General features: G+C 40.0%; 1 protein-coding gene across 7 annotated transcripts in view; it reads left to right on the forward strand.

Annotated features, from left to right (window-relative positions):
* ANK3 (ankyrin 3) overlaps positions 1-21799 on the forward strand; it is a 506950-nt gene that overhangs the window by 384867 nt on the left and 100284 nt on the right. For all 7 annotated transcript variants that reach the window (XM_069980293.1, XM_069980295.1, XM_069980296.1 and 4 more), the window contains 11 exons: positions 4061-4159; positions 5528-5626; positions 7927-8025; positions 8282-8479; positions 9892-9990; positions 11330-11428; positions 13966-14163; positions 17053-17151; positions 17851-17949; positions 19322-19420; positions 20359-20454. In XM_069980293.1, the coding sequence (XP_069836394.1) occupies positions 4061-4159; positions 5528-5626; positions 7927-8025; positions 8282-8479; positions 9892-9990; positions 11330-11428; positions 13966-14163; positions 17053-17151; positions 17851-17949; positions 19322-19420; positions 20359-20454 (1284 nt within the window). The remainder of the gene's footprint in view (positions 1-4060; positions 4160-5527; positions 5627-7926; positions 8026-8281; positions 8480-9891; positions 9991-11329; positions 11429-13965; positions 14164-17052; positions 17152-17850; positions 17950-19321; positions 19421-20358; positions 20455-21799) is intronic.

A 21799-nucleotide genomic window follows, 5' to 3' on the forward strand; every position in this document is an offset into this window, starting at 1 on the left:
ACTTCCTGAAGGACATACAGCAGCTGATAGGTATAAGAAGAATTAAGATTTTTAAATAGAAATAAATTACAAATCTATAGATCTTTCTTTAGTCAATTGATTTGAAAGAAAAAGGTTTTGGGTGGAGTACCCCTTTAACACCTTGTTTAGTCTGAAGGCCACATTGTCATAGTGTTCTAATTCAAGAGTCTTATGCTGCGTTTACACGGAACGATTATCGTGCGAATTCGCAAGATAATGATCGAATTCGAACGATAATCGTACGTGTAAACGCAGTGAACGATCAAACGACGAGCGAGAAATCGTTCATTTTGATCTTTCAACAACTTCTCAAATCGACGTTGATCGTTCGCAAAAAATGCGCAGATCGTTCCGTGTGAACAGTCGTTCACCGATTTAAAGAATGTGTGAGATAGGCTTAAGCGATCGCAAAACGATCGCAAAATGGATTTTCTGTACGATATAGCGTACCGTCTAAATGCTGATCATTATGAAAAAAAAATCGTTACTCCAACATCGTTAATCGTACGATCGGGCGAATTATCGTTTCGTGTAAACGTAGCATTAGTTTACTGCAGAAAAGCCAATCATTTTGATGCCACAGATTCACAATGAAATGTAATATATAGTATTAGAAGCCGACTACTCCAGTGGACATAAGACCATGTGTGTGTGTTTTTGTGACTATGTCGGTGAGAGACCCAGCCATGTTTTTGTGTAGTTACATAGATATTTAAGAGACTTATCTCTGTAATTCTGCATCTGATTTTTTTTATCTTTTATCCATTATACATGACTGATCTTGATTACAGTAATTGAAACCACAAAGGAAGCTGAATTATGGAGAAGTATCATGTGACAGTCTGTACACTGTCATTACTAAACATCCAGAAATGACACACCATGGGTCACATTAGTACTAAATTGGTTTGGTTTAGCTACATTTTGACTATAATTTTTAGTTTCACAGTTGCTTTTTGTTATGGATTTGGGCTTAGAAGAAAATAATAATAAAAGCACAACTTCTTCTTCTCTTTGGATAGTACATACATGTAATCTCCTAGTTACTTTTAAAGAAGTCCTGTGGTGTCATCTTTCAGGTCTTGCTTATGCCCCAGCGTAGCCCCCCCCCCCCCACACACACACACACACTTCTTATTTACTAGCAATCAGTGCTGTTAATTTCATTATCCCATATGCTAAAGGAAATCTAGACCACCCCTTTCAAAGCCTAGTCTAAAGGGACCACCCAGTTGACAGTTTATGTCTGGCACTAAAAGTAAGAGTAATTGCTGGAGAACAGGGATAGGGGGCCAGGGGAAGCTAGAAAAGATGATGTGGCCAAACCAGTGAAACGTGATTTAGACATGGGTGATATTTTTAAACAACAAGTGTCACATAGAAACATTAAAAGTTTTGATTGGTCAGAGAGAGAGACAAAAGGAACGTGCGGGTCAGCGCTTCCCTCCCCTTCTCACTGCTCCTTCTGGGTTCTCTGGGTTCTCCTCCCTCATCTCCACTTACCATCCTTCCAGTGCTCTGCGTTCTGTTAATGACCTCGCACTAAGATCTTCCATAATCAGAACCTCTCATTCCCGCCTCCAAGACTTCTCTCGTGCTGCACCAGTTCTCTGGAACGCCCTACCCAAAGACCTCAGACTCATACCCAATACTCAATGTTTCAAGCGTGCCCTGAAGACTCATCTCTTCAGGCTCGCTTATAACATTCCCTAAACTTGTTTCCCCTTCTGTTGTCTCCTCACTTTCTGCTATATCTTTGACGGTTCCATGCACTTTATACGTTTCTCCTATAACAAGACATTGGCGTGTAACTGGCTTGTCCAGCTCCTTCTATGTAAAATGGCTGGACCAGGGGCAAATAAAACACTTGTGCCTCGTGTTACCCCCAGTTCGTAGTCTGTACGCTCACGTATCATATGCAATTACTACCTTTTTTTACTGTGTAAAAAAAAAGGGCTGCGGAATCTGTTGGCAGTATACAAATAAATAAATATTATTATTATTACTATTATTATTATTATTAGTCTACCAGCAGCCATAAGAAGAGTGAGCTGCCTGCATGCTGTCTACACATTGACACATTGACCTAAATAACAGCACTGTATTCTATTATCTCTGATGCTCCATCTAGTGGAGGCTGCAGGTAGCAAGAACATTATCTTAAAGGGAACCTGTCACCAAGACAATGATATCTTATCTATCACCATCATGTTATAGAGTAGAAAGAACTGAGCAGATTGATAGATAACTTTTGTTGATTAAAAGTCCGGCTCATTCTGGATTTAGGATGTTAAGACATTAGTCAGGTCAGGATTTTGGAGAACATCATGATGGAGATTTATTTACATTTTTTGTAATACTTATTACAAAAGCATTATTTATACCAGAAGGGCACAACCTGCTGCCCTATAATACCCATCATGTCTGGATACCCTGTGGCTGTCCAGGCATGATAGGAATTGTGATTTTGCAACGCTGGAGGGCCACAGGTTGTGCGCCACTTATTTATGCTATACTTCATTATATTCCATTCCCTTCTCTACTTGCAGCTCTCCAAGAGATTAGCTCTTTGCCGAGGCGTCTAATTTTAAGAATTAAAGTTTCAAACCTTCAATTGGGTTTGTCAAAGCATTTTGTATAACAGTAACCCCCTGAAAATGTTTGTGTCTCACCCCACGCTACCTCACCAACAAGCTTTCATTAAAGTTCGATCAGAGTACATCGCCATCATGCCAAGTCATCAGCACAGTTCAGTGGCGTGCAGCATTGTAAATTTCTGTTTTTGCTGAGCTTGGGAATCCTTGTCCTTGAAACAGTGAAAAAAAACCTGTATGTGACAGAAAAGCAAGTGGTGCTGTGCTTTATAGGTGATATATGTGATCCTACTGTGAACTCTGAGAGCCAACGGAAAGTCCAAAGGACTCAAAACTTTTATTTAGAAAGTATATGAAAATCTAATTATATGAAGGGGCATCTGTGGCCTACAGAAAAATGCAGACACTTTGTTGATGCATTGACCAGAGATCAGTGACAGTAGTGTAATTCATAAGTCACCACCTATTCTCTTGAAAGAAGCTATAGGATATCTCTTTGTTTGAATATTGCAGTAGTTTTCTTCATCAGTTATAGTTTATAGGTAGTATTTTACCTTGGGTAGTGCCCACTATACGTGTCACCCTCTACTGAGCTGGTGGCACTGCTTGATATATATCATTAAAAGAAATTCAGAACGTACCGTTGTTGCTTGTGTCTGTGTTTTTATTTTCATAAAATTACACCTTTATTCGGGCTGTAAATAGTGTCAAAGAGGCGGGGCCTATCGTTCCCTGGGCCCTAGCAATCCTAAGCCTAACTATGTACAGTATGCATAAGAAGGTTCCTCCATCAACACAGAAGGGGATTCTTTACTGTAAGAGCAGAGAGGCTATAAAACTCTGCCAGAGAAAGTGCTCATAGTGAAATAAGAGTCCAAAAAGGAGTCAGGATGCATTTCTGGATTGTAATAATATTACAGGTTATGGCTACTGCTGTAGATTATGGAGAAGGGTTGTTGATCCAGGGGTTTATCCCAACTGCCAGATTTGAAGTTAGGAAAAATGTTTTTTTAAGTAAGTATAAACATTTGTGTTATGCCTATTTCTGGATCTACAAAGCAGAATGATAGGCAGTGTTTAATGTGTTAGTATAAAATTATGCACAATGGGGTAAATTTATCAAACATGGTGTAAAGTGAATCTAGCTCAGTTGCCCCTAGCAACCAATCAGATTCCACCTTTCATTTTCCAAAGAATCTGTGAGGAATGAAAGGTGGAATCTGATTGGTTGCTAGGGGCAACTGAGCCAGTTCTACTTTACACCATGTTTGATAAATCTCCCCTAATGTGTTTGTGTGGGTTCCACTTCATTTTTTTTGGTGAACCAGGGAAATAGGCTGAACTGGAGGAACTTTCGTTTTGCCTTACAAACTATCTATGTTGCTATGACAGGTTCCTTTTAACCTACGATGACTAAAAGATCTGCCTCTTTCTCTGCCTTACAGAATGGCTTCACACCACTTCACATTGCCTGCAAGAAAAACCGGATCAAAGTAATGGAACTTCTCTTGAAACATGGGGCGTCCATTCAAGCGGTCACTGAAGTAAGTGTTCTGTTGACGTGGCTGAGTAGCATAAGGAACAGTATAATCCTGCCTGAGATAAACATATATCTATCCTAAGATAATAAGAAAGGAAATAAAATGAGGACCAACCGGATTGTCCTTTTCTGCAGACAATCTTCTATGTTTCTACTTTTATTGGATTTATCGACCTGAGCCAGTATAGTAGATCAACACTCATATAAAGAGTCTACGACGGGGCTGCAGGTTGGCTGCATTCCTTATTTGTTGGTGGTAAGAACTTGTCTAAGGCCACACAACATTAGCACATGTTCAGTGTGTTACACTATTAAAGGGGTTATCCAGCACTACAAAAACATGGCCACTTTCTTCCAGAGACAGCAACGATCTTGTCTCCAGTTTGGGTGCAGGTTTTGCATCCTTGTTCCATTAAAGTAAATGGAGCTTAACTGCAAAGCAAACCTGAACTGGAAACAAGAGTGGTGTTGTCTCTGTTATAAAGTGACCATGTTTTTCCAACACTGGATAACCCCTTTAATATTATAGCTGGGTTCACACTACGTATATTTGAGGCTGTATATTTCAGGCCTCATAGCAACCAAAACCAGAAGTGGATTGAAAACACAGAAAGGATCTGTTCACACAATGTTGAAATTGAGTGGATGGCCGTCATATAACGGTAAATAACTGCCATTATTTCAATATAACAGCCGTTGTTTTAAAATAACAACAAATATTTGCCATTAAATGGCGGCCATCCACTCAATTTCAACATTATGTGAACAGAGCCTTTCTGTGTTTTTAATCCACTCCTGGTTTTGGTTGCTATGAGGATCTGACTTGAGGACCAAATACAGCCTCAAATATACGTAGTGTGAACATAACCAAAGTTTGGCTGTGTTCATCCACGATGCCCTTTGCTATTAGGTAGCACCATCATACCTATAACTAGTGTTGAGAGGACTTGACGAACTTTTTGGGTTTGGCAAAGTTCTCTGAACCCAAATGCTCGGCATTTGACTACCGGCGGCTGGAGATGTTGGTTGCCACCTTAGGGAGTTCTGGAAAATATGGATACAGCCATAGGCTATGTTTACATGTTGTAAAATAATGGAGGACATTTTCATTTAAAATAATGACCATTGTTTTCATTCTTCAATGATTAACATTGAAGTCTATGGAAAAAACGTCCTTTGCTTCACACAATGTATAAAATAATGGCCGGTGTTGAAGGAGAATAATTTTAAACCATGGCCATTATAGCAGCCATTAAAAAACAGTGTGTGAAAATAGTCATGGGCTGTATCACTTCAGCTGAGTATTACATTTCCCAACAATCTTGTGTATAATTACCACCATCTAACAATGAATATATATATATATTCACAGTCCGGCCTGACACCGATCCACGTTGCTGCCTTCATGGGACATGTCAATATTGTTTCTCAGTTAACGCACCATGGAGCATCACCTAACACTACCAATGTGGTGAGTTCAATTGGAAGTTACTAAAACAAATGGAGTATTTTGAAGTATGTTTGTTTTAGCATAGCTGAGTTTACTATTTGGTACAACTCATTAGAATACTGGAATATTACATTTTTATCAGTAATCATATATAGGACTGCATGTCCCAACTGATGACATTATCCTGTATCCACAATATAGGGTGTCTGACTGACCCACTTTGATCCCAAAAATGGGAATAAATTTGTCTCTGGAATGAATAGTGCATGTGGAGCCAGTGCTCCCTTCTTTCTCTATGGGGCCACTGAACATTTCCGTACTTGTCAATGTTCAGTTCAATGAAGGAAGTACAGTCCGCCCATGTGGACATCAATTATTGCACGGACAATTTTGCCCTTGTTCTCAGGATCAGTGAGGGTCTGACTGCTTATTATGCCCTAAATACAGGAATACAGTTTCTAACACAGGTAGAGGGGATTTAACATAAGTTTTGGTGTACCATATCACTGGATGTTACGATCATTTACGACCTTTGTCAACATGGTATACTGTGCTCAAGAGTTATAGGAGACACCGTGTGTGGGAACTGCATAGGAGTACGTGATGGGGGCCAGATGCTTATTATGCCTTGTCCTGTGGATAGGGGATAACTTCAACAGATGGGAATACAGAAATAACACATGCTGTACTACTACTGTCTGGTGTGAATGTAGCTGTATTACTGTAGAGACTAGTCATTTACAGCTCATGGTTTCATGTAATCGTGTCCATTATTGAAGACATTGACCAAAGACCAATTAGAATCCAGTTATTGTAATGGTAATGTAATTGTATCAATTGCATGGAACACACAAATGCCATTATCTCCTATTACCTCATGTAAAACAGCAGCCACGTATGTTTGAGATATCGATTTGCATTTGTACCCGTGTGTCCTACACAGTTGGGATAATTTTAGATTTACTTACTGCTGTTACTCATTTTCCAAGATACATAAATATGGTCTATGTGTCCAACAAACTGCTGGGAACAGATTACCTCTGATGATTAGAATCGGTTCCCATACTCATGGCACAATTTGTATTCTTAAGCATAAAAGATATGGAAATTTCTCAACGGTAAATCATAAGTTTACATAGATGTTGACTGCAAAACCCCATTTTTATATTTCCATAATATTATTGCATTTACTAAGAGTGTACTACCCACAATGATATAATGGCATTATTAGTAATATTAACATTATATAACAATATTTTTAATTATTAAAAATATAAAATAATAATAATTGTTTATAATAATAATAATTATTATTATTATTATTATTATTATTTATTTATTTTAATTGTAACTTTTTTTTTCAATCCAAGCCCTGGTGGCCAGAGCTGATACTATAAGTATTTGATCCTAACATTATTGCACCTTTTTTTACTTCAGCTTTGGGTCTATATACTTATGTTCTGTATCTAATCACTAGTGTTGTCTTGTTTGTAGTTAAATAATATCCTTAAAAAAAAAAAAAAAAAAGTGATGTATATTAAGTTACTAGTTAACATGCAATGTTGGGGCTTCTTGCGCATTTCTTATGCTGGAATCACACACACTGCTGTTTTTGAACCAATGGCAGGAGTGGATCCAGCAGGAACTGGAAGTATAAGTCCTCCCTTTATATTTACCATTCTATTGTAATCCACTTCTGGCTTTAGTTTAAAAACTGCAGTGGCAGTTTTCCAAAAAAACTGCTGCATGTGAAACCAGCCTCAGCTGCTTAAAGGGGTTGTCCAGAAAAAATATTTTTCATTCAAATCAACTGGTATCAGAAAGTTATATAGATCTGTAATTTACTTCTATTAAAAAATCTCCAGTCTTCCCATACTTATTAGCTGCTGTATGTCATGCAGGAAATGTTTTATTTTCATTCAGACACAGTGCTCTCTGCTGACATCTCTGGCCGAGACAGGAACTCTGTCTCGGTTTTCTATGAATCCCCATAGAAAACCTCTCCTGCTCTGGACAGTTCCTGTCTCGGCCAGAGATGTCAGCAGAGAGCACTGTGTCAGACTGAAAAGAAAACAACATTTCCTGCAAGACATACAGCAGCTAGTAAGTATGGGAAGACTTAAGATTTTTTAATAGAAGTAAATTACAATTCTATATAAATTTCTGACACCAGTAGATTTGAAAGAAAAAGATTTTCGCTGGACAACCCCTTTAAATCTATGCCATGTTAAACATGATGTCCACTCCTTGCTGAATGAACGTGTAAAGCTCAATGTTAGCTGGTTGTGATATTAACATGTTTTTTACCTTTAATGTTGTAGAGGGGGGAAACGGCACTCCATATGGCCGCCAGAGCCGGTCAGTCTGAAGTTGTCCGATACCTTTTGCAAAATGGAGCTCAGGTAGAAGCTAAAGCAAAGGTAAGCAGTATTTTTATTATATATAATTATTTCTGGTTGCTGTTATACAGTTTGAGCTAGTGAAGTAAGATCTAGCACAGGAGTGGAGCAGGGTACAGGGATGGGAGAAAAAAAATAAATAGTGTCTCTGGTCGGGATGACCCCTGCTGCCTTTTTTTTTTAATACCTTGTTTTATAGTTTTCTTGATTTAGGACTGGCAAACCGGTCAGCTGTTTTGCCAAAAATAATGAAATCTTTTCTTTGTTTTGTTCGTAGGATGACCAAACACCACTGCACATAGCGGCTCGTCTGGGGAAAGCAGATATAGTTCAGCAATTACTCAAGCAAGGGGCAGGTCCAGATGCCTCCACAACATCTGGTTATACTCCATTACACCTGGCTGCCAGGGAAGGGCATGATGATGTGGCCTCTGTGCTCCTAGAGCATGGGGCTACGTATGCAATAGTCACTAAGGTAAGTTAAAGAACTCTTATGGAATTCACATATTGGCTATGTTAAACAGCCGGCTGCTGGGCTGCACTCAGCCCGTTCCCGCAGCCAATACCTCCGTATCGGATGCAGGAACGTTCTTTTTTCACAATTGATTTGCGGGTACCAGCGGCTGTGCCCGCAAATCAAGTAGCCATTCACTCCAATGCAATGTGCGGCCGCGCTGCACATTGCATTGTGTGAACAGCTGATGTTTCCAGACGCTGTTCAGTGAACAGCGTCCGGAAATAATTGAAAGGCACATTATTCTAACACCCATTCTAAAGATCGGGTGTTAGAATAACGATGTGAGAACACAGCGGGCGGCATTGCATTGACTTCAATGCAATGCCGCCCCTGCAGTAAAGAACGGACGCTGAGGCAATTGTAATCAGCGTCCGTTCTTTACTTAAAAAGAACGTTGTGTGAACATAGCCATTCTATGATATTCTATTCTGCTATGTTCACACAACGTCTGTTGAGCTCCGTTTAAAATTACGTCCGTTATTTTGAGTCTAACATAACGGACGCCATTTAGCTGCCTAGCCTTCCCTTAGTGCAATGACTGCTGTTGGCACATTATTCCAGTTTGGGTTACTAATTGGACTTTAAATGCGGCTTAATTGAAAAGTCCATTGAATTTAATAGTAAAAACGGAGAAAGAACGGTGACAAAAGAAAAACTGTGTGTGAACTACTAATAAAAAAAGTCCGCTGTTTGCAAAAGACGTCCGAAAATAATGATCATGTTCATTATATTGACGTCCCTGGTAAAAATGACCATTATTCAATACATTGTGTGCATTGGACGTACGTCTTTCCATAGACTTCAATACATCGCCATGGCAGTCAGTTAAATCCGGGCAATAATGGAGGTTTTTTTAAAGATCAAAATTGGACACCTTTTCTCTATTTTTGACGTTGTGTGAACATAGCCTTTTTATGCAAAAGGCTGTACTGTTTTATTAAAGTACCAGAAAGATCAACTCAAAAAACTGTGTTAGGCTATGTTTACACTACGTAAAAGTACGGCCGTTATTGCCATCGGCAACAACGGCCGTACTTTCTGTGGAGTGGAACACTGCCTCAATGGGATCCCAGCCGGAGCATATACATATAGTATATGCTCTGGCTGGGATCCCGTGCAGCGCTGCAAAGAACTGACATGTCTGTTTTCTGCGGCCGCAGTTCAATGAATTGCGGCCGTAGGAAACCCTGTCAGTTCACACAGCGGCTCCGCGAGCGGCATCAGAGCTTTGCGGCCGGAAAGATCATCCGGCCGGTACTTAAGTCATTGTGAAAGTAAATAAACTTTGGAAAAATGATATGGAAAAAAGGAAGATATGTTGGACAAAGAAGCAAAACTTGTCTGATCACCTGTGAAAATTATATTTACAGAAAGGATTCACCCCTCTACATGTTGCTGCAAAATATGGAAAGCTTGAAGTGGCCAAGTTGCTTTTGGAGAAAAATGCATCACCGGATGCTGCTGGAAAGGTACGTAGTAGTAAATCACATGATCAGCAGCATAATGAAAGATGAAAGAGCCATAAATTACCCATGTAGACATTTTCTCAGCATTATCTAGCTAGGCACACCACCTAATTCATACAGTTTGTAAGCTCGTATTTGGAGACCTCCCATAACAGAAATTGCAGCTAGTGCCAGAAGAATATACTTGCTTGGACATAGCAGAATGACATTGAATAGACTTTGAATAAAGAACACAAATTATACACTCCCAGAATTACCATTAAGTCGGTGTCACACAATGTATTTCTGGGGGGGGGGGGGGGGAAAGTGTCACATTAGCTTGGCCTTCTTGTCTTTTTTGGTGTATTTGCAGCAGCCAAAAACTGTGCTGCCATCTGTTATGTTAGTCTATAGTGAATGGGGTTTGATGTTTGGCATTTTGGTGGCTTTTTTAGTGGTGTTTTTACCCAAAGTATAGCACATTATGCTATTTTTGAGCCTTCTCTATAGACTAGAAAAATATAAAATGACACTAGATAGAAAAAATAGGAGTAAGGGTTCTCTTACTGTGCTAACCCCCCTGCTAAAACTCACTTTAAAGAAGTAATATAGTAGTAACTTAGTTATACCATCTCACCCCAAACAAGCATGTAGAAATAATCTGTAAATTATCTGTAACTGGACTAATTTATAAAATTATATTCCTATAGAATGTACAATGTTTGTTGGTGTTGGTATTGTCTGACACTATTATCTAGGTTATGAATAACACTCTCTCAGCATTCTTCCGATAGGGACACATGATCATAGAATAGTACTATATGCTAACCTCTTAGAGTTTGCAATAACTGTGGCTATGTTCACATCTCATTTTGAGCCTATTTTGAAGGTGCGCATTGGGAGAACCTTCCAAAGTCCCCAATGAAAGGCTGCAATATGTCCTACTGTGTAAGCTTACAGTAGAATACACCACACACACTGTAGAACAAAACTTATAAAGTACTGTTTATTTTTCTTTTTTTTTATTGTAATCTTTACATTTCCTACACAGCAAACAATGTATGCCAATAAATACCAACCAAGCTTATGCACTTTATTTGACATGTGCTGGGTATATTGGGGCCTGTGAATATATTGGACATATTTTTTAAGATGAAATTGAGCCTTATTCTTTCTCCAAACTAGGTTACATAATATCTGTAAAATAGGATTATTTTAAATTTAATTTAAATGATTTTATGGCTAACCTACGGAGATGACTCACATTCTATTAGTCTCCAGTTAGGCAGAGTAGGATGTATGCTTATCACTGATTTCCTTATTGACACGTTGTGTGATCTCGGTTATTTCTGCATGTCTTCAGAGCGGTTTAACTCCACTGCATGTTGCGGCACATTACGATAACCAGAAAGTGGCGTTGTTACTGTTGGATAAAGGTGCCTCACCTCATGGAGCTGCAAAGGTAAAACCACCTTCCATCATATATGTATGATAGAACATGCATCCCTATGGAGTTCATCACATTGGCTGAAGTTTGATTATTTACCTATGTGAGTTCACGTCAGGAAGCCCTAAGGCAAACTGGACAGTGACTATATCCTATGTAACATTATCCTGTGGCCTCAGTCCTATACACAAGATTGGTGCTCTTTATACAATAATGAAGTGCCATTTTATTCTAATCTCATTAGGTATGAAGCAATATTCATGGGTAGAGATGAACAAATTTCAAATTTAAGTACAGGTTCAGCAACTTCTCCGAATCCGAACACTCGGCATTAAACTGAGAAAAAGTTGGTTGCTGCTCTCTGGAGTCCTGGAAAACATGGATACAGTCTTAGGCCATGTTCACACAAGGTATGAACTTAGGCCGTTGTTTGACACTGCCGATGTCTTACACGCTCACCCGGCTGTTACAGCAGTATCAGCCAGATGAACATAATTTTAATTGGAATGCCGGCATTCAGGTGTGCCCGCTCTCCAGTTTTACCATTGTCCACAGTGTAAAGTACGTCTGGGAGACGTACTTTACACTGTGAGCACAGCATCTTCTAGACCTGTCAATTATTTTCTGCAGCTGCAGTTAACCGCAGCCGTAGTGTATACAGGGTTTATACACTACGGTCGTTGTTCCATACACTTCAATGCAATCGAGTACTGTTAGTTGACAACGGCCATTGTTTTACTAACAAATACAATAGGTGAACATGGACTTAGGCTATATTCATGTTTTCCTGGCATCCCTAGGGTGACAACAGGGGTGTAACTTGAAATGGCTGGGCCTCATAGCAAACTTTGGATTGCCCCCCCCCCCCCCTTCCTGACTGACCACTAAGCCGCCAAGTGTAGTCATAAGTGCATAACTGTAACCTCTTGTCTGAAGTGCTTGTAGTTAAAGGGACATTTGCAGAACCCAGGAGGCCCACTTGGCCACCTGGTGCTGCAAATAATGACAGCTCAGGGGGCCCAGTGTATTGCAGGAGTAGGCAACAAGGGACTCAGATGTGGTGGGCCCCACAGCAGCCGTAATGGCTGCTACAGTGGTAGTTACGCCCCTGGGTGGCAACCAACTTTTCCAGATGCAAGAAGTTCAAATTTGAGGAAGTTGCTGAATCTGGACTTAAACTTGAAGCTTGTTCATCTCTATTTATGAGCCTTATATTGATAGGACTTTATAATGTTAATTCCCAATCTTAGGATTCTGTACCAGTAAACACACTCTTAGTAAGCAATGCAATGTGTCATTATTTAAGACATCACACAAAGCCATCATACCCTCATGGACCGTAAGTGGTGAGTAATAAAACAAGAATCTATTTGGCATCAGACATCTGTAAAACTTGGTCTGTGGGCTGTAGCATGCAAATATGATATGTGCTGAAGGGAAGGGAGTGACCTTTAAATGGAAGGAGTAAATAGACAGCATAATGACAAAGTGGTATATATAGATGGCAGATACTTATTAGGGACAGGCAGAAGGTTGCAGATATTTTAATTCCTACATTTATGAGCATTGCCCCTGTATAGTTAAAGGCATTGTCTATGATTTGAAAAAAAAGGTGTCTGTTATATTCCCAGATACAGTGCCACCCTTGTTCAAAGGCTTTGTCTGGTATCACTAGATGTAGGTCACTTAGTTTGGACACAACAGGTTCTACATTGTATAGTGATTTATAATACATATGTATGGATTGGTAATGGTAATTGCAACCATTGTAATAAATTTCCACCATATCCAAAATATCTACCATGTAGTACAGGAATGGAGAACCTGTGGCCCTTCAGTTGTTGCAAAACTACAATTCTAATCATGTTTATGCGATAAAACCATTGGCTTTCCAGGCACGAAGGACACTGTAGTTTTTCAACAGCTGGAGGGCCATGGGTTCCTCTTCCCTGATGTTCTATATGGTCGCACCCAGTCTCCTGGGCAAGAAGTGTAGTTTGAAGTCATGCTCCACTTTGGTTAGGGATGAGGGTTTGTATGAGACACCCCCTCTCTGTCACATCCTCGAGCCTTCACAAAATCTGCAGAAATGGGCAACAAGATTTAAGAAGTAATTCTTCTGTTAAATTGGCACAATACTCCATATAATTAGTATTTGTTCCTTTGTGTTCTAGAAAACAGGTCTTGTGGTTGGTCTTTGTTCTCATTGGTGTTTTTAGCTGTCAGTCCAGAGGGTCGGGTATTTTTTAATAGCAAAAATATCAGTCTACTGCACTTAAGTTACCATCAGAAACCTAACAGACCCCAAGATAAGTAAGTGTTATAGCTTTCACGCTAAGCACAATGTGGTTATAGATAAACATTTGTGCTTTTTCTATATCTGACATAATAATGGATATTAGCAGAGACATGACAGCTGGTTCTCCAGATGTTTAATATGGGGGGGTTTCTTATTATACAATATAAGACTTCTAGGATTCTGCTAGATGGTATAAGTTACTGTTGTTCTTTTTTTTTTTTTTAAATTAAACTCATTTTATGTTTTCTTATAGAACGGTTACACGCCTCTACACATTGCTGCGAAGAAAAACCAGATGGACATAGCCACTACCCTACTGGAATATGGTGCTGATGCCAATGCTGTTACCAAGCAAGGAATCGCCCCTGTCCACCTAGCAGCTCAGGAGGGCCACATGGACATGGTGTCTTTGCTTCTCACCAGAAATGCCAACGTCAATGTTAGCAACAAGGTATTAAAGATGCTATAAAAAATAGTCTTCAAGACGTATTTCTACAGTGCAAATATATTCCGCAATACTATAAAATGAGGCTTTAGTGAAGGTTCGAAAATAATTAGGAATAAATCTCAGAAGTCTTAAGAGGCCAGGAAATCTGGTTTGACTTCTTTCTTCAGACTTTGGACAGATATCCTCCTACGCCTTGGGCGACGATTGTAACATTTAAACATGACATCATCTTGAGCTCAGAAACATCATGAGTTCAGTGTTTCTTGTTTTTAGATTTTGGTTCAAACATGAGAACCAGGAAAGCTGAAGGCTAGGCATCATTGATGTGTACCTGATCTGTAGGATCCAGTAACATGGGAGAAAATGGGAGACGATGTAGAACAGGGATGTCAAATTCAGTCCCTCCAGCTGTTCCAAAACTACAATTCCCATCATGCCTGGACACCCAAAGCTTTAGCTTTGGCTGTTCAGGCATGATGGAAATTGTAGTTTGGGAACAGGTGGAGGGCCTGAGTTTAACACCTGTGATGTGGAACCAATTAAATTAAAATACCTTCGGAAATAGTAATGTAAATCGACACCTAATACATATTAGATTATGAATAGGTCTTCCTTTTCTAAAGGCAAATTTCCTACTTATTGCATTAGCCTTGTATAAAAAAAACCCTGGCCATGGTAGAGTGGCTTGTAGTCACATCCCCATTACTGCTCCCAATGTCTGTCCTTCTGCTTTCTCATATGTAAGTTGCTAAATACTTTGCATGTTTCTTAAAGTGACTCTGTACCCACAATCTGCGAACCCCAAACTGTTTGTACCTTTGGATAGCTGCTTTTAATCCAAGATCTGTCCTGGGGTCCGTTCGGCAGGTGATGCAGTTATTGTCCTAAAAAACAACTTTTAAACTTGCAGCCCTGTGTCAAACTGGTGTGGCCTAGAGTGTCTGTGCCCTTAATTTGCACTACCCCTCCGTCCCTCCTCCCCATCTTCTTCATCATTAGGAACGCCACTGGCAGGATTTTTCACTGGATTTAACACTGCACAGGTGCCTTAACAATCCAGCCCATGTGCCGTCTTCTCACAGCTGATGAATAGGAGACTACCAACCTGAGGAGGAGGGATGGAGAGGTTGTGCCAGCCTAATGCACAGACACTCTAGGCCATGCCAGTTTGGCACAGGGCTGCAAGTTTAAAAGTTGTTTTTTAGAACAATAACTGCATTACCTGCTGAACGGACCCCAGGACAGATCTTGGATTAAGAGCAGCTATCCGAAGGTACAAGTGGTTTTGGGGGACAGATTGTGGGTATAGAGTCGATTTAACATGAATAACTTTATCCTGCTACATGTCATATAGTATAATGTTTTATACGTGAAATCCTGTAGCACAAAGAAAAATCTCTGCATTGATTATTCACACTGTAGCTAAACCAGCTCAACCGGAATATCAGACAAACACATTTCCAAACCCCATATTACAAAGTCATCCCAGACAAAACATTTACATTGTTTTAATATACATTTTAAATCTATTCAAGCTAAATATTATAGTCTCATAGTTTTCTACATACAGTATATGTATTCTGGTCATAGGTTGTCTTGCAGCATTTCATAAATCATTTGTGGTACAGTATATACAGTAACTCTGTACTTGTACAAAATGTAACATATACCTCTACAAGTCAGAGAAGAGATGGGCATAACTAGGGATTAGGGATTAGGCAAATTTACAGTAGAAATAAAGCGAAGCTCCTCACTAGTCTCGGAGGTCGGCTTGTTAGCCTGCTGCCTTTGAACTCTGTGCCCAGGACTGGATCCTGCTTTTCCAAGCACCCGAAGCGAAGCGGCACAGAGCAGCACTGAGTTCAGAGGCAGCCTGCTGACAAGCAGAACAGAAGAGCTTAGCTTTTACTGTAAATTTGCTCATCCCTAGTTACAACATTTATAGCACTGTAACGGCTGCGCCTAAACTTAAAGGGATTTTCATGATGCTTGTCGAAAGCCTCTATTTTGCTCCACCTTAAAACAAACACACCTGACAAGGCTCCTGAATGATAGACATATGGATTTTCTGTTTATCACATCACCCATATCAGCAGCCATACCCAGATTTTAAGCTCCGTGAATATGATATTCTCACCCAAAAAAAACTCCTTGCTGTAAGACTGCACCATTGGTCAGTCTTGAGAGGTATGTCAGGAGTAGAGATATCTCAGGTGGAGATATGTCAGGAGTAGAGTTGAGCGAGCTTCTAGAATACTACAGCCATAGGCTATGTTCACACTACGTATATTTTCGTAAAACATGTCAGGTTTCTGTGGCCACTATTCAATGAATAGCGGCCACAAAAACCCTCTCAGTGCACACAGTGGAGCGAGTGGTTCCGGCCGTATGCTCCATTGTGTGCAGTAGAGAGTTCTGATGCGGGCGCGCAAGGATGCGCCCGCATCAGAACTCAGCGGCGAGAAAGATCATCCGGCCGGTACTGCAGTACTGGCCGGGATCATCCTTTCTGAGACCTGGCGGGTGACGGAACTGGCGGTCTCTTACGAGGTCTAAACATGGCCATAAGCTGTATCCATGTTTTCCAGGGCTCCCTAGGGCTGCATCCAAGGATCAGAAAATAGGCGTAATTTCTGATCCTGGTGGATCCAGAGTTAGTAATGTTCTCTTTAAGATGTTGCATCATGTTAAAAATACAGACCAAAACCAGTAATTTCCACAATATCTGTTTGCTATTTGTCATTATGTTTTCCATTTTAGGGAAGATGCAGTGGTTGTGTTCAACTACAGCGATGCCTAAAAATGTACAATGAACAGTTTGTGAAAAAGTCACAAATATCCAAAAAAATATGAAAAATAATACTAAAATCTGATATTTTCCATGATTTATAGAGTGGACTGACACCTCTACACTTGGCAGCTCAGGAGGACAGAGTCAGCGTAGCCCAAGTCCTACACAACAATGGAGCAGTCACCGACTCTATAACTAAGGTATCTGCATGTGTTCTGCATACCATAAAATATTATATATGTCCAATGCTCAAACATTCTGCGAGAACATTTCATTCAAATGATATTTCCCTAAAATATTATTCAATTTTAGTTGTTTAGAAGACGAGGCAATAGCCAAGGAAATGTTAGCGATTTTCCTGTAAAAAAAAAAAAGATTAATGTGTTGTTTTTTGATATATTCTCAAATATAAATATAACATTACAAAAAATGCAGTTGAAGCCCATATGCTGATACATACCCACCTCATAGGCACCAAGAGCATACTGTTTGGTCACCTTCAGGTGCCTATGGCGGGGCCTATGGATATGTTTAATATATACACTTTTACAGCTCCTCTTGGCAGGTACACTAAACAAAGTGCACAAATGGCCTATCACTAGTTCACTAGTAAATAAAGTCCCTTTCTCTGCCTGGTCCCTTTACGCTTCTTATCAGTATTGATTTGTTGCTAAAGCCATGGAAGATGGATGAAGACAATGGAAGTTGACTTAATACTTAAACTAATATTTGTCTATTTTTACAATGGTGGGAGAAGGGATGAGAAATGCCAATGTTGTGAACAAAGAACATGTGGAGCAAAGGCAATGAAAAAATAAAAAAGACAATGTAAATCCAAAATGCAGATATGAATGGAGGTAAGAGTGATTCCTAATCTTTTCTGTAATGATTTTCTACAGATGGGATACACTCCTCTGCATGTAGCCAGCCACTATGGGAACATTAAAATGGTGAACTTCCTGCTGCAGCATGGTGCCAAAGTCAATGCCAAAACCAAGGTGGGTTGTGGTATTTTATATTATAGAGAACTAGTGTATACTTTATGGAGAATCAGTCTTGAACAGCACTGCACAATCTGCAGCATAAATCCAAGGCATGCCTTCTGACGTCTAGCACAACTTTTCTCTTTCAGTGCTGAGGATGGGCGGGTTCAGATTGAGGAATTCTCGTGGAAAATGTGTGCGGAATTCCGTCAGCTGTCCGCCTGCACATCTGGGCGCCTTTCCGCCGGCCCCATAGACACCATTCTATGGGCCGGTGTATTCCGCTATATACGCGGAATACGCCGGCCCATAGAATGGTTTCTATGGGGCCGGCGGAAAGGCACCCAGACGCGCGGGCAGACAGCTGACGTAATTCCGCGGACATTGTCCGCGAGAATTCTGTAGTGTGAACCCACCCGATTAGGGTGTGGTTTAGGATGTGAAAAGGAAGATCCATATAACCTGATGTCCATACCACATTTAGGCTATATTCCCAGTACGGGATCATAGTGGGGAAGGTGGCCTTCTCCTAATATTGACAGGATCAGGATTATTATTTGTGTCCATCATATTCATACAAAGAGTTGCAGTCTGTAACTTTAAAAGGCTTGTCAAAGGCTAGGTCCATACTAGGTAAAAATGGCAGCTGTCTTTCATAACAACGGCCGTCATTGTGCAAATAATGTTAGTTATTTTTTAAATAACGTGTTACTTGCACAATGATAGCCGTTGCCAAGGCGGCTGTCATTTTTACATACTGTGAACTTAGCCAAAAGGTAGTCTATGGTAAAAAGAAAATGTTGTTAAAAATCTGTCAATTTTGTTATCCTAATATGCTTGATTGTTGTCAATGGAAAATTGGCCATTAGAGCAAGAAAAAAAATAAAAGGGCGTTATTTCCATCTGTTTATAAATAAGAAAAACAGTATGTAAACTAGATATGATTGAACAGCGCTGATGTTCAGGTTCGTACGAACTTGAACCATCGGTATTTGACTCCTGCAGTCTTCCCGTTCCGTAGGGAAGGTGGAGACAGACTGAAAAACAGGAATACACCCTGGGCCATAGGTTGTATTCCTGTTTTCCAGGCGGGACTCGGGCTGTCTCCACCTTCCCCACGGAACGGAAGGGTTCGTACGAACCTGAACTTCATCGCTGTCCGATCATCTCTAATGTAAACATAGCCTTAAAGGTTTATGTATCAACCAGTATTAAGAAAGATAGTTATCAGAGACATCACTAACAACAATGTCTATAATATTTATCTCACTAAACCTTATCCTTTGAAGATTATATTAGTACATGAGCCCCTCGGTTCTCTGTGCATTCCTTTCTTTTCGAGAACATTTTTCCTTTGAAGATGATTCATGCAATGTTCTTTTACCAGAACGGATACACTCCTTTGCATCAGGCTGCTCAGCAAGGACATACCCACATCATCAACGTATTGCTCCAGCATGGTGCCTCCCCCAATGAAGTCACTGTGGTAAGTGAATATTCCCAAACCCTGAGATTTTTTGCAGTCCAAGTGACACTATTGAATACCGTTTTGTGCTTTTGAACAGAGGTACAACATTTTGTGTTGAATACGCTAACTGATTACTTTAAATATCCCCCTTTCTAAGATATAGACTTCAGTGATGCAATTCTGTCTCTCTACAGTCACCACTAGGGGGAGATTACTGTACACTGTGCATACATTAAAATCAGTATTAATACAGTAGCCCAAAAGCCCCCTTTAAAGACGGCCGCAGGCAGTCGGAACTTTACTTTTTATCTATTTTCTTTCCCTATTTGTTTGCAGAGGATTTAGAGCTCTGTATATAAATAAAATAAAAAATATATTGATTATTATGAAGATTATTATAAATTAATAAAAGCTTTAGCTGTCCAGGCATGATGTTAAATGTAGTTTTACAACAGCTGGAGGGCCGAAGATTCCCCATCCCTCTTTTAGGAGCATCGCAATCTTGTTGCAATGGCTACATGTGAAGCCAAGGCCTAAACCATATTAAAATGTTGGTTCACTGAGGACTTATATTTCAGAATATGTTAGGTTTTCTTACATGATAATCTGTAATCTAGTGATCCCAATCATATACCACAGATTAATACTTTTATACAGACATATTTTATTCTATTCCATTTTGAAAGGATAGAACTGCACAGTATGTCACTGGTTCTACACATTCTATGCTTATTACATGCAGGATGTTGTCTCTCAATGCTGATTTCATGTATGGATGAGTGCCAGGAAAGAGTCATCTGTGCAGACACTTCTCAGGGAAAGTTGTAGAGCAGGGGAGGTGAGCTGGAGGCCTCTGGTGTGGGTGTAAGGATGCAGAGAGATTACAGTCACATTCAGGCCGTCTCTAGCTAACCTTTCACTCTAACACAACACACTGTGGTTACTTTTTTTCTCAGAATGGTAACACCGCTCTCGCCATTGCTCGAAGGCTGGGGTACATTTCGGTGGTCGATACTTTGAAGGTTGTGACGGAAGAGACCCTGACTACAGTTGTAAGTAAATTTATATTATAACGCTCCAGAAGGCAATGATGTGCCAGTACATTACATGATCGTTTTGATGGGAAACGTCAATCAGAACGTAAAATATTGTTTCATGTAAACAGGCCTATACATTAGAGATATCCAGAAAAATGGTAAACTGGTAACAAAAATTTAACTAGTTTGCATAGATTTCATCCGCGTTTTTCACAGACGTCATGGTTGCCATATAGCTCTATTGGCTAATCCATACCGCAATCACAATCCGCACCAGGACATGTCCTATTTTCCCGGAACCGATTATGGATCCGTGCAAAAAGCAGAATATTTGAAGAGCACAGTAGAAATCGGGCGCTAAGTTGATGCGTGATTGTGGATCCACAATTACGGACAACTTTGCGGGACGTGTAAATAAGGCCTTAGTGGTCAGAATAAAAATTGCACAATTTCAGATACATTTGAAAAGATGCATGGTAAAAATTTTAAAATTCTTAAAAATGTTTTAACATAAGTTAAGGCAGTGGGTAATTTTTCGATGACACGTTCCCTATAAAAGACCCAGTGACTTCATTTTCTTAGCAGTAACAATAGGCAGGTGGTGACAGGTATTGCTTCACTGAGGAGCCATGTGTCTGGATGAGAGATGAGCTCAGTCCATAATGTGAGGAGATGTGAGACTTGATAATCTCTTAGTAAAGTTCTACATGAAAACTTTTTCCTTTTAAAACAATTGCATTGGTTAATGTGTGGATATGCACGTACTATAGAGATACCCAGATTCAGTATGACAGTAGCTTAGACTCACTGGCTAGAAATACCAATCTCCTTAAATCACCTCTCAGTTCTGCTGGCTGCAAAATATTACAGTGAGGCCAAACATCTGGCAGCTCTACAGAGACCTAGTATGTGGCTGTCATGTACCAGACCTGCAGGACTGGGCTAAAACTCTCTTTACAGAGCGTAAAAGTGACAGGAGATAGAGGCTAACAAGGTGATCGGTGGGAATCCCACCTCTGAGAACTCCAGAAGGTAAATGTCTCTCGCAATGGCAGTAGACCATAGACAGACACACATGCTCAGTATGTCCATATCATTGCAGGGCACCTTTTTCCTTAATTTTGGGGGTCCCATTTGTCAAACCCCCACTGATCACCTAGTCTTATAATTTTAAGTTGTGTGAATACCCCTTTAACTTAAAGGATCCTGCCATCAGTCTCATGATGAACTATGACAGCAGGGACAGCCTTCATTATTACAGTCGTCTATGATTCACCGTGTAATGCTGCAGTGTTTCTGAGAATATATAGTTTAAAAAACAGCTGGGAATATAACTGTGAGTCACTGAGGTGGACCCACA

Source organism: Dendropsophus ebraccatus, chromosome 8, assembly GCF_027789765.1.
Source record: "Dendropsophus ebraccatus isolate aDenEbr1 chromosome 8, aDenEbr1.pat, whole genome shotgun sequence".
NCBI lineage: Eukaryota > Metazoa > Chordata > Amphibia > Anura > Hylidae > Dendropsophus > Dendropsophus ebraccatus.